A 13,364-nucleotide genomic window follows, 5' to 3' on the forward strand; every position below is an offset into this window, starting at 1 on the left:
TTTTTTTTTTTTTTATTCCAAAAATATTTCGAAAAATGCATATCGGCCTAAACTGAAAAAAAAAAATGCACTTAAAAAAAAAAAAAAAAAAAGATATTTATTATAGCAAAAAGTACAAAATAACGCGTTTTTTTTCAAAATTGTTGCTGTTTTTTTTTGTTTATATCGCAAAAAATAAAAACCGCAGAGGCGATCAAATACCACCAAAAGAAAGCTCTATTTGTGGGGAGAAAAAGGACATCAATTTTGTTTGGGTGCCACGTCGCATGTCCACGCAATTGTCAGTTAAAGCGACGCAGTGCCGAATCGCAAAAAGTGCTCTGGTCGGGGGGGGGAGGGGGGGGGTAAATCCTTTCGGGGCTGAAGCGGTTATACAACTTTTGTTGTGCGATTTCCTTTAGATTTACCTTCAACTATGTAGTGCAAGGGCCTGCCTGATTGCAAACAAACTGAAAACTGTATAGTGTGTATCCAGCTTAAGACTGGGATGAGATTAATGTTCGCGCGCGTGTGTAAAGGCAGGCGTCCCAATACTTTTGGCAATATAGTGTATATAAAAGGTATATGAAATACAGTAAAAACTTGGATTATGGCCATAATTTGTCCCAGAAAAATGCTTGTAATCCAAAGCATTCGTATATCAAAGCGAATTTTCCCATAAGGAATAATGGAAACTTATATGATTTGTTCCACAAACATTTATTCATATAAAAATGATTATGACAGCGCCATCTAACCGACCGGACCTCTGGCTACGTACTGCATACACCAGCGGCTTTACACGGACAAGCACCACACTCTCTTTAACCACTTGCTGACCGCCGCACGCCGATATACATCGGCACAATGGCAGTGGTGGGCAAATGGGCGTACACCGTACGTCCCCTTTAAGAGGCGGGATAGCAGGTACGCGTGAGCGTCCGCCACGTACAGCGTGACCGTGCTTCCTGTCATCAAGAGCAGTGAACGCTGTCATGTGACTTGAAGCCCACCCCCCCTCCCCAGTTAGAATCACTCCCTAGAACACACTTAACCCCTTCATCGCCCCCCCCCCTAGTGGTTAACCCCTTCCCTGCCAGTGTCATTTACACAGTAATCAGTGCATTTTTATAGGACCGATTGCTGTATAAATGCCAATGGTCCTAAAATAGTGTCAAAAGTGTCCGAAGTATTCGCCATAATGTCGCAAGTCCCAATAAAAATCCCAGATCGCCGCCATTACTAATAAAAAAAAAATTATAATAAAAATGCCATAAAACTATCCCCTATTTTGTAGGCGCTATAACCAATCAATAATCGCTTATTGTCATTTTTTAACCACTTGAGATCCGCGCTATAGCCAAATGATGGCTACAGCGCGGATCTCCTTTTCCGGGACTACGTCTATTGACGTCGTCCCGTGCACGAGCGGCCTGCGCGCCTCCTGAGGGTCCATGAGACTCGCCTGATCACCGATCCGTGCAAGGGGTCGATCCCGACCCCTTATCACGTGATCAGCTGTCAGCCAATGACAGCTGATCATGTGATATAACGGAGCCGGTAATCGGCTATTATTCCTCCTCGCGCTGACAGCACGAGGAGAAAAAGAAAAAGCTGATCACCGGCGGCCGTGATCGGGACATCAGTCCCGATCATGGCCAGCCCTGCTAGTGCCCACCTGCCCCCTGCCAGTGCCCACCTGCCCCCTGCAGTGCCACATTGAAAAAAAGTAAGTGCCCCCCGTCAGTGCCACCCAGCAGTGCCCATAGTGCCACCCAGCAGTGCCCACAGTGCCACCCAGCAGTGCCCACAGTGCCACCCAGCAGTGCCCACAATCTGCCTCAACAAAGGTGCTGCACCCCAGTGCCACATATCCGTGCCCATCAGTGTCATCTACCAGTGCCCAGCAGTGCCGCCCATCAGTGCCTAGCAGTGCCACCTATCAGAGCCAACTATCAGTGCCCATCAGTCCCATCTATCAGTGGTACCTATCAGTGCCTATCCGTGCCACCCATCTGTGCCACCCATCCGTGCCCATCTTTGCCCATCAGTGCCGCCTTATCTGTGCCCATCGGTGCTGCCTTATCTGTGCCTATTAGTGCCGCCTTAACTATGCCTATCAATGCCCACCAGTGCAGCCTATCAGTGCCCACCAATGCAGCCCATCAGTGCAGCCTATCAGTGCCGCCTCATCAGCGCACTTCAATGAAGGAGAAAAATGACCCGTTTGCAAAATTTTATAACAAACTATTAAACATGATTTTTTTTTTTTTGCATCTTTTTTTGTTTGTTTAGCAAAAAATAAAACTCCCAGCTGTAATTAAATACCACCAAAAGAAAGCTCTATTTGTGGGAAAAAAATGATAAAAATTTCATTTGGGTACAGTGTTGTATGCCCGCGCAATTGTCATTCAAAGTGCATCAGCGCTGAAAGCTGAAAATTGGTCTGGGACTGAGGGGGGTTTAAGTGCCCAGTAAGCAAGTGGTTAAAGCAAAAATATGTAGAAGAATACATATCGGCCTAAACTGAAGAGAAAAAAAAAAATTATATATTTTTGGGGGGTATTTATTATAGCAAAAAGTAAAAAATAATGTTTTTTTTTTTCAAAATTGTCGCTTTTTTTTTTGATTATAGCGCAAAAAAAATATGATAAAATGATATCTGTACCATGAACCAGCTGGACCCATATAGACAAAACGATAATCGTCCACAGCAATGGCGTCCCAGTATTCATTCAGCCAATCCGATGAGAAATATTCTGGTGTTTTATACGCCTCGTAATCTGGATACTCTCTGGAAGAAGGAAGAAGAGATCTTCAATTATCAATCACAATCTGGTGCAGCTCTGCATGGCAGCCAATCAGCTCCTAACTTCAGCTTGTTCAATTACCTCCTTCAGACCCGGGTTATAGCTGAATGATGGCTACAGCGCGGATTTGCTTTGCCGGGAGGCCGTCAACAGACGTCCTACCCTTTGCACGCTCCCCATGCGCCCCCTGCAGGGAGTGCGCGCTGTGATCACCGAGTCAATGAGGCTCGGGTGATCACAGATTGGAGATCCCGGCCCCCTTACAACGTGATCAGCTGTCAGCCAATGACAGCTGATCACGTGATGTAAACAGAAGATCGGTAAATCTGTCTTTTTTTTCTCTTCACAGGATGAGGAGAAAAAAAAAAAGCGCAGATCACCGGCTTCAGTGCAAGGGCCATCGGTCCAGAAGAGGCGAAGCCGCCTCATCTGTGCCTATCAATACTGCCTTCCAGTGCCCACACAGCACCACGAATAAGTGCATATGTGCCAGCAATCAGTGGCACCTATCAATGCCCACAAATGCCACCTATGAATGCCTATCAGTGGTGCCAATCAGTACCTCATCAGTGCTGCCTATCAGTGTCACCTACCAGTGCCAATCAGTGTCCATCACTGCCAACCATCAGTGCCAGCTACCAGTGCCCATCAGTGCCACCTATTAGGGCCCTTCAGTGCCACCTATCAACGCCCTTCAGTGCCGCCCATCTGTGCCAGCCATAAGTGCCCACCAATGCCACCTATCAGTGTCCACCAGTGCCACCTCATCAGTGCCCACCAGTGCCACCTCATCAGTGCCCACCAGTGCCACCTCATCAGTGTCCACCAGTGCCACCTCATCAGTGCCCACCAGTGCCACCTCATCAGTGTCCACCAGTGCCACCTCATCAGTGCCCACCAGTGCCACCTCATCAGTGCCCACCAGTGCCACCTCATCAGTGCCCACCAGTGCCACCTGATAAGTGCCCACCAGTGCCACCTCATCAGTGTCCACCAGTGCCACCTCATCAGTGCCCACCAGTGCCACCTATTAGTGCCCATTAGTGCAGCCTCATTAGCATACATCAATGAAGGAGGGGAAAATTACCTGTTTGCAAAATGTATTAACAAAATACAGGCCAAGTCGCTCCTACATGTAAAAACTATTTTTTTTTTTTTGCTAGAAAATTACTCAGAACTCCCAAACATTAAATATGTTTTTTTTTTTCCTTTTTAGCAGAGACCCTAGGGAATAAAATGATCATCATTGCAACTTCTTTTCTCGCATGGTATTTGCGCAGTTATTTTTAAAACACTTTTTTTTTTGGGGGGGGGGGGGTGGAATGTTTTCATGCATAAAAAACAAACAAACAAAAAAAAACAAAAAAACAGTAAAACAAACCCATGTTTTTGCATATTGTGAAAGATGATCTTACGCCAAGTAAACAGATACCCAACATGTCCCACTTTGAGATTGTGCACACTCGTGGAATGGCGCCAAACTTCAGTATTTAAAAATCCCCATGGGAGACGTTTTACATTTTTTTACAGGTCCCCCTTTAGTGTTACAGAGGAGGTGCTAGAATTATTGTTCTCATTCTAACGTTCACGGGGATACCTCACATGTGTGGTTTCAACGTTGTTTACATATGTGAGTGCGACCTACGTATGTGTTCACTTCTGCGCACGAGGATGGTGGCGCATGAATTTTTTTTTCCTGTTTATTTTACTTTTCTTTTTCTGTTTTGACACTTTTATTTTTTTATTTTTTTTTTTTATTTTTTTTATTTTATCACTTTTATTTCTATTACAAGGATTGTAAACATCATCATAAACATCCCTTGTAATAGGAATAGTGAGTGACAGGTCCTCTTTACAAAAAGATCTGGGGGTCAAAAAAAAAACAAAAAAAACATCCTGGCCCCCCCAGCCGCAGCGGCAGCATTTTTACCACTCAGTCCACTCAAAGTCAACGACGTCATTGGGGCGGGAAGTGGTTAAATAACAAAACATGTTATACTTACCTGTTCTGTGTAAGGGTTTTGCACAGGAGCGGCCCCGATCCTCCTTTTCTGAGGTCCCACGGTGGCGCTCCTGGCCTCTTCGGCAAGTGCCCCCTCCACCACGGTGAAGCGCCTTACCTGGGGGCACCCATGCGGGCGTGCTCCCGAGTTCTGCTGCTGCGTCCATTGACACAGCCCCCCCCTCCCATGTCACTGAATTAAATTGACAAGCAGCGGGAGCCAATGGCTCCTGCTGCTATCAATCTATCCAATTGAGGACCCGAGACGGTGGCTGGAGCTGCTGGGCTCGTTGCTGGAACTTAGAATAATGTAATACTGCGCTGTCCTAAAAAAATGTGAATACATGCTCATTTAACTGCTGCAACTAAATAATGTGAGATACCCACACCAAGATAACAATTCCAAACCTATTAGCTGCGCTGAAAAAAAACCTTTACAGAGATTACCACCAAAGACAAATGAACTTAGTGAGACATTAAAGTGATGAATCAAAGCAATCAGTGAAATTACATAATCCAAAAAGAAAACAAATGGTTAAAGCAATGAATGAATAATATAGTCCCAGAAAAACCGGTCCAAAAATATGGAAGAGAAGGAGATGGTCATGATTATGAGTTTGGTGTGGAAACACAGAATCGGTTCTTTCCGTTGAGAGACAGAGAGGGCCCCATTTATCATAGTGCCAATGAGAGGGGTGGGGATGCCACGGATGGTATTCGGCCAGGTCCACCAGGTGTTCAATCTAATAAACCTTATGACAGGAATCGGGAACAACAATATTGGGGTTTTCCCAGACCCAATCAAGGGGTAAAAAGACAGGTAGAAAACAAAGAGGAAGCAGAGGGGGGAGGAGAGCGCAGTCAAAAAGAAATAAATGGAGAGGGTATTTTCAACTTGAGCTCTCAAACTCTAAGCCCTTGTACACACGGTCGGAGATTCCGATGGAACGTGTCCTATCGGACCGTTTTGTCGGATAATCCGACTGTGTGTGTGGTCTGCATCGGACTGTTTCCGTCTGAATATCCGACGGACCAAGTTTTCCAACTTGTCTATAAAATTTTCCGACAAAATGCTCCGATCGGACATACGCCGATCATGTGTAGCCTACTCCGACGGACCAAGTGCCACGCATCCTCAGATAAAATTCCTAGGCCAAAGCTATTGGCTACTAGCCTGAACATAGTCCCGTTGTAACGAAATAATGTCATCACGTTATGTACAATCGGATCTTCCGACAACTTTGTCCCACCGTGTGTATGCAACAGTTTCGGACAAAATCCAACGGATTTGGTTGTCAGAATGTCCGACCGTGTGTACAAGGGCTTACTGATGCTAAGAAATCCATGTTGAATAAAGGTTTGAAATTTGCGCCGTCGAGAAAGCTGAATAAATTCCAGACCTATATGGATATCCATAAGTATATTCGTAAAGTTAATATCAGACGACATTTTGCGACTCTTCCAACAAGACAGAATGTGACTGTCCAGGAGGGATATCAACACACTGGATTGTCTAATGCCTCAACCTTTAACCCCCCCAGGTGTTCTTGCCCCTTCATTGAAAGTGTTCAGGGATGTAGTTCTAAGAGATTTAGGGTCCTTTCACACGGGGCGGATCAGAACTGAAAGTCCGTTTGGATATCCGTTTGCTCACTGCGGGGATCACTCCGTCGATCCCCGCTGAGCAGGGAGATGACAGGTCCGTCTCTGCACACTGCGCAGGGACGGACCTGTCACAGCGCCGCTCTCCCCTATGGGAGATCGGATGACGACGGACCGCAGTGCCCGTCGTCACCCGATCCAATGACGGATGGAAAAATAGCTTTTTCCTCCGTTACACTTTTTCGGATGGGAGCGGGTCGGATGTCAGCGGACATGTCACCGCTGACATCCGACGCTCCATAGAGGTCTATGGAGCACCCGTTCAGGTCCGCCTGAAAAACTGACAGGCGGGCCTGAACGGGACGTCAGTGTGAAAGGGGCCTTAGAGAATATCAAAATTCCTAGTGTTAGAATGGAGAAACAATTGGAGGAGGATTTGGATTCTCTCTGTAACAACAGAAATGTAGTAATCCGCCCCACGGATAAGGGAGGGGGAATCGTTGTCCTCGATCGGAGTGATTACCTTCGAGAGATGCACAATATTGTAGATGACAGGGATACTTATGCCATTTTGCCTGGCAACCCTGTCACCCAATATAAAAAAAAACTCTGCAGTCCTTAGTAGATAAGGGCTTTCAGTCAAATATTTTAAATGAGAAGGAGAGAGCTTATTTGATTCCTAGGGCCCCCGAGAGTGCCAGTATTATATTGTTTACCCAAGATCCACAAGAGTCTTACTTGCCCCTTGGGACGTCCAATAGTTAGTGGGATTGGTTCCATTACGTCCCGGGTGGGCAAGTACATAGACTTTTTTTCTGCAATAGCTGGTACGGCAAATGCCGTCTTATCCTAAGGACACCAGACAGGTGATTATTATGTTATCAGGATTAAAACCGAATAATCAGACTATAATAGTAACTGCAGATGTAACATCTCTGTATACCATTATTTGAGTAATCCCTCTACTTTGTCTAGAAAACAACAGGCCTTTATTATTGACCTTCTGCAATATGCAGCGGGTCATAATTATTTCTGGTTCGATCACCAGTATTATAAACAACAATGTGGCGTGGCTATGGGGGCTAAATATGCCCCCAGCCTAGCCCATTTATTTATGGCTAAGTGGGAGGAGGACGTCATCTATAAGGACCGAAAACCCACACCTACGGCTCTGGGCTAGGTATATAGATGACGTCCTCCTCCTATGGGAGGGAACTACTCTGGAGCTGAATGATTTTTTTTGCTCCTTGAATAAAAATAATAGGGGCATCAGATTTGTACATGAGGCAAGTCTGGAGAAAATTAACTTTTTGGATATCATTATCTCGAAGGATAAGGATACCTTTAAGACGATTTCATATTTTAAGAAGTCAGATCAGAACGCCTATATACCCTTGGGGAGTTGTCATCAGGACTCTTGACTTATATCAATTCCCAAGAGTCAGTTCATTAGGATGAGAGGGAACTGTGCGACTCTGGAGGACTATAGGATCCAGGCAGGGATTCTCAAAGATAGGTTGGAGGAGAATGGTTTATGAGGGTGGTGTATTGGAGAAAACATTGGAGGAGGTGGCGAATATTGATAGAACTATTTTACTCTCGGAGCACCTTATGAATAAAAAAAGCATGTGAGAGACCCACTTTACCCTTTATTACCACCTTCTCAAGTCAACATTATTGTATCAAGAAAATTTTCCGGAAACACTGGCATATATTGGGGAATGATAGAGTTATTAAAACCTTTCTTCCAATACAGCTGCAGGTAATATCTAGGGGGGATCCTTCTCTTAGGGATAGAATTGCCCCTAATGTAGTGAACCCCCCTAACAAAAAGGTCTCCTTCTTTCAAAATCTTTCTGGATACCATCAGTGTCGCAGGTGTCAGGTCTGCACACTAAATGTGAGTAAGCAAAGAAAGACGGAAGCCTTTTTTGCACTAGTACAGGGATATGCAATTAGCGGACCTCCAGCTGTTGCAGAACTACAATTCCCATGAGGCATAGCAAGACTCTGACAGCCACAAGCATGACACCCAAAGGCAGAGGCATGATGGGACTTGTAGCTTTGAAACAGCTGGAGGTCCGCTAATTGCATATCCCTGCACTAGTACATCAGTTACACACAAAATTGAACCATTTATCACCTGTAGTTCAACGGGCGTTGTCTACTTGTTACAATGTCCATGTGGGCACCAGTATATCGGTAGAACCAAGCGATCCATGCAGGTTCGCTTGGGTAAACATATCACCAATATTAAGAATGGTTTTAAGTACCATTCTGTTTCTAAACATTATGCGATTCACCATAATGGCAATCCAGCTAACACACTGTTTTTGGGAATCGACAAATACAGTGCCCACTGGAGGGGGAGCTCTCTAGTTGGGGAACTCTCCAGGTTAGAAATGATGTGGATATACAAGGTACGGTGCTACACCCCCCATGGCCTTAAGGTTGAGACAGATGTCAATGCATTTATTGACAACAGTTGAGTCCATGGGGGGATTGTTGATGTAGGGTGTCACTCATGGATAATGGCTGAATTTCTATATGAACTAGCGCTGAATTCCTGGTGAACCTTAATTAAGAGAAACTTTTACCAACGTTGGGGGATTATTTCGGTATGAAGGATGTGGTACCTCATTTTCCCCTTCTTCTTGGTGGTACGTTTCCCCTTCTCTCTCTTTTTTTTTTTTTTTTCTCTACTGTTGAAATAATTCTCACAGTATTGAACAAATTTTTTTTAGATCATGATGATGATTTGTCTTCTATTTGGGAATCAAATTTGGCAGATAGAGACACATTTTAATTCGGTGATTATTTTGCCTCTGTTTGAGGTTAAATCAATCTACCGATGGTCTCTCCTTATATTCTTTATAACCTCTTCTTTTTTTGAGATGTAGTTTTATAATCTTTTATATATTTCATTATGGTATTAATTTTACCTCTGTACGTTAGCCTATAGCAGTGATGGCGAACCTTGGCACCCCAGATGTTTTGGAACTACGTTTCCCATGATGCTCATGCACTCTGCAGTGTAGAGGAGTATCCTGGGAATTGTAGTTCCAAAACATCTGGAGTGCCGAGGTTCGCCATCACTGGTCTATAGTGATGTGGATACACACGTATGGGCTGCATATGAATTATAATGTACTTATACACAATGAGAGTTCACTGGGGGGGAGGGCATAGTTGTAAACCTAAATGCCCACTTAGTGAATGGCGGAAGGGGAGGTTTGCCAGGAGTTCAGCGCTGGGCGTCCACTTCCGTGTCTTAATGTGCTTATATGGCGGTGGGTCAGCCCGTGCCCCTGAAATACGTCATCTGTGACGAAAGGTGTAGGGAGGAGCGGCGTGCTGACGTCACCGCATACAGCGCTGGACCCGGAAGACACGGGCAGCGCCTATGAGCCGGCTGGCATGATAATTTTAATCGAAGCGCTTTTATGAAAGAACGTTTGTAAGTGTGATAAATTCTTTTATTTAATAAATATTTTGTGTGAAGAGTTACACTATGGAGGCTTTTCTGTTTTCTACATGGGGGAGGAATACTGCCTAGAATACCCTGTTACCATCTGGGACGCAGTTGTGGGGACTACCCTCCTGACTCTTAAAGTGAACCCCTGTCTGTGAAAGGGATCACAAGCTCTTGTAGATCTCTCCAAAAAAAAAGAGATCTCAGAATCTGGTAAGCGACAGTATGAACAGTGGTGGAGGATCTTTCCTTTGGAACTTGTCACTGCTTCCCGGGTGTTTTTGTGTGTGATGTCACGATTAACAGATTATTAAGGATTCAAGCATATTTGGTGGACTTTATTTTTGGACCGGTTTTTCCGGGACTATATTATTCATTCATTGCTTTAATCAACCATTTGTTTTGTTTTTGGATTATGTCATTTCACTGATTGCTTTGATTCATCACTTTAATGTCTCACTAAGTTCATTTCTTGTTGCTGGAAGATTGGATTCAGGTAAAAAGGTATTTTCCCCTTAACGCATAGAATGCAAACCACTGGATTGGTAAGGACTGGGGCTCCGCTGGGGACAGTGATGTAAGGACTGGGGCTCAGCTGGGGACACTGATGTAAGGACTGGGGCTCTGCTGGGGACACTGATGTAAGGACTGGGGCTCAGCTGGGGACACTGATGTAAGGACTGGGGCTCAGCTGGGGACACTGATGTAAGGACCGGGCTCCACTGGGGACACTGATGTAAGGACCAGGCTCCACTGGGGACACTGATGTAAGGACAGGGCTCCGCTGGGGACAGTGATGTAAGGACTGGGGCTCCGCTGGGGACACTGATGTAAGGACTGGGGCTCTGCTGGGGACACTGATGTAAGGACTGGGGCTCTGCTGGGGACACTGATGTAAGGACTGGGGCTCAGCTGGGGACACTGATGTAAGGACCGGGCTCCACTGGGGACACTGATGTAAGGACCGGGCTCCACTGGGGACACTGATGTAAGGACAGGGCTCCACTGGGGACACTGATGTAAGGACTGGGGCTCCACTGGGGACACTGATGTAAGGACTGGGGCTCCGCTGGGGACACTGATGTAAGGACTGGGGCTCCGCTGGGGACACTGATGTAAGTACTGGGGCTCTGCTGGGGACACTGATGTAAGGACGGGGCTCCACTGGAGACAGTGATGCAAGGACTGGGGCTCCGCTGGGGACACTGATGTAAGGACTGGGGCTCTGCTGGGGACACTGATGTAAGGACTGGGGCTCAGCTGGGGACACTGATGTAAGGACCGGGCTTCACTGGGGACACTGATGTAAGGACTGGGGCTCAGCTGGGGACACTGATGTAAGGACTGGGGCTCCACTGGAGACAGTGATATAAGGACTAGGGCTCTGCTGGGGACACTGATGTAAGGACTGGGGCTCTGCTGGGGACACTGATGTAAGGACTGGGGCTCTGCTGGGGACACTGATGTAAGGACCGGGCTCCACTGGGGACACTGATGTAAGGACTGGGGCTCTGCTGGGGACACTGATGTAAGGACCGGGCTCCACTGGGAACACTGATGTAAGGACTGGGGCTCAGCTGGGGACACTGATGTAAGGACTGGGGCTCAGCTGGGGACAACGCCTTTAAGCTTTGACAAAAAAAAAAAAATTGGCAGCTGACAGCTGATTGGCTACCATACTCAGCTGCACCAGATTTTGCACTCTGCAGTTTTAGTGAATCTCCCCCACCAGTGCATTACCTCTGCATGTGCCAGTCTTTCAGGTACAGGCAGCCCTTTGCAGACTGGTAGGCGTTCTCCCTGTGCTCCCTCCAGTATTCAATGTATTCCCGGAGAGGAATCTGCTCCTTGGGGTTGGCGTTGTACTCCTTTAAATCACATTTAGCAACAGGAACCGCAGCATCTCCTGAAACAGATTAGAACAGGATCAGTGAAGTAAAACGGCAGCATGTCAAGTGGATCTTCTCTGCCACAACAGTGTTGTCATTTCAGAACTTCTTCCACCTTTATTGCATACTTGACAACAGTCCCGATTTTCCTGGGACAATCCCGATTTGGAACCCTCGTCCCAATCGAAACTCGTCCCGATTAAATTTCCGTGACTTTGCCTTTGTTACAGGAAATCGAGTATGTTTTAGGCAAAAACAAACGGTGGGGGTAACAAAAAAAAAAAAAGACCGCTGCCACCGCTGCAAGGTGTCTTTCCTCGTGTGTTCAGTGGGGAGGGGAGGAGCAGCCAATCGGCTTCTCACTTCACTAAAACCGATTGGCTGCACAAATCAGAGGCCCCTCCCCTCTCCACTGACACCACTGAACACACGGCTCGTTGTGGGAGTTTGCTCAGCTCTGCCATCATCCAAGAAGCTCATCCCAGCTTGCTCACTATCTATCTGGAGATCCTCACTTCTGGCGAGTGTGTGTTATGCAGGGACACTGTAATGTAAGGATCGGGCTCCGTTGGGGACACTGATGTAAGGAGGGGCTCCGCTGGGGACACTGATGTAAGGAAGCATCGGGGCTCTGCTGGGAACACTGATGTAAGGACTGGGGCTCCACTGGGGACACTGATGTAAGGACTGGGGCTCCACTGGGGACACTGATGTAAGGACTGGGGCTCCACTGGGGACACTGATGTAAGGACTGGGGCTCCACTGGGGACACTGATGTAAGGACTGGGGCTCCACTGGGAACACTGATGTAAGGACTGGGGCTCCACTGGGAACACTGATGTAAGGACTGGGGCTCCACTGGGGACACTGATGTAAGGACTGGGGCTCCACTGGGGACACTGATGTAAGGACTGGGGCTCCACTGGGGACACTGATGTAAGGACTGGGGCTCTACTGGGGACACTGATGGAAGGACTGGGGCTCTACTGGGGACACTGATGGAAGGATTGGGCTCTACTGGGGACACTGATGTAACGAAGTACTGGGGCTCCACTGGGGACACTGATGTAAGGGGCAGCTCCCCTGGGGACACTGATGTAAGAAAGCACCAGGGTTCTGCAGGGGACACTGATGTAAGGACTGGGGCTCCACTGGGGACACTGATGTAAGGACTGGGGCTCCACTGGGGACACTGATGTAAGGACTGGGGCTCCACTGGGGACACTGATGTAAGGACTGGGGCTCCACTGGGGACACTGATGTAAGGACTGGGGCTCCACTGGGAACACTGATGTAAGGACTGGGGCTCCACTGGGAACACTGATGTAAGGACTGGGGCTCCACTGGGGACACTGATGTAAGGACTGGGGCTCCACTGGGGACACTGATGTAAGGACTGGGGCTCTACTGGGGACACTGATGGAAGGACTGGGGCTCTACTGGGGACACTGATGGAAGGATTGGGCTCTACTGGGGACACTGATGTAACGAAGTACTGGGGCTCCACGGGGGACACTGATGTAAGAAAGCACCAGGGTTCTGCAGGGGACACTGATGTAAGGACTGGGGCTCCACTGGGGACACTGATGTAAGGATTGGGCTCCACTGGG

The 13,364-nt window shown here is 47.1% G+C and overlaps 1 protein-coding gene across 1 annotated transcript in view; it reads right to left on the bottom strand.

Annotated features, from left to right (window-relative positions):
- JMJD4 (jumonji domain containing 4) overlaps positions 1-13,364 on the bottom strand; it is a 35,361-nt gene that overhangs the window by 9,963 nt on the left and 12,034 nt on the right. The window contains exons 3-4 of the mRNA XM_077490547.1: positions 11,606-11,771; positions 2,648-2,773 (exon numbers count right to left, since the gene is read on the bottom strand). Coding sequence (XP_077346673.1) covers positions 2,648-2,773; positions 11,606-11,771 — 292 coding nt within the window. The remainder of the gene's footprint in view (positions 1-2,647; positions 2,774-11,605; positions 11,772-13,364) is intronic.

This window comes from Lithobates pipiens, unplaced genomic scaffold (assembly GCF_037356315.1).
Source record: "Lithobates pipiens isolate NorthernLeopardFrog02 unplaced genomic scaffold, aLitPip1_a1.2 Scaffold_19, whole genome shotgun sequence".
In the NCBI taxonomy this organism is placed as follows: domain Eukaryota; kingdom Metazoa; phylum Chordata; class Amphibia; order Anura; family Ranidae; genus Lithobates; species Lithobates pipiens.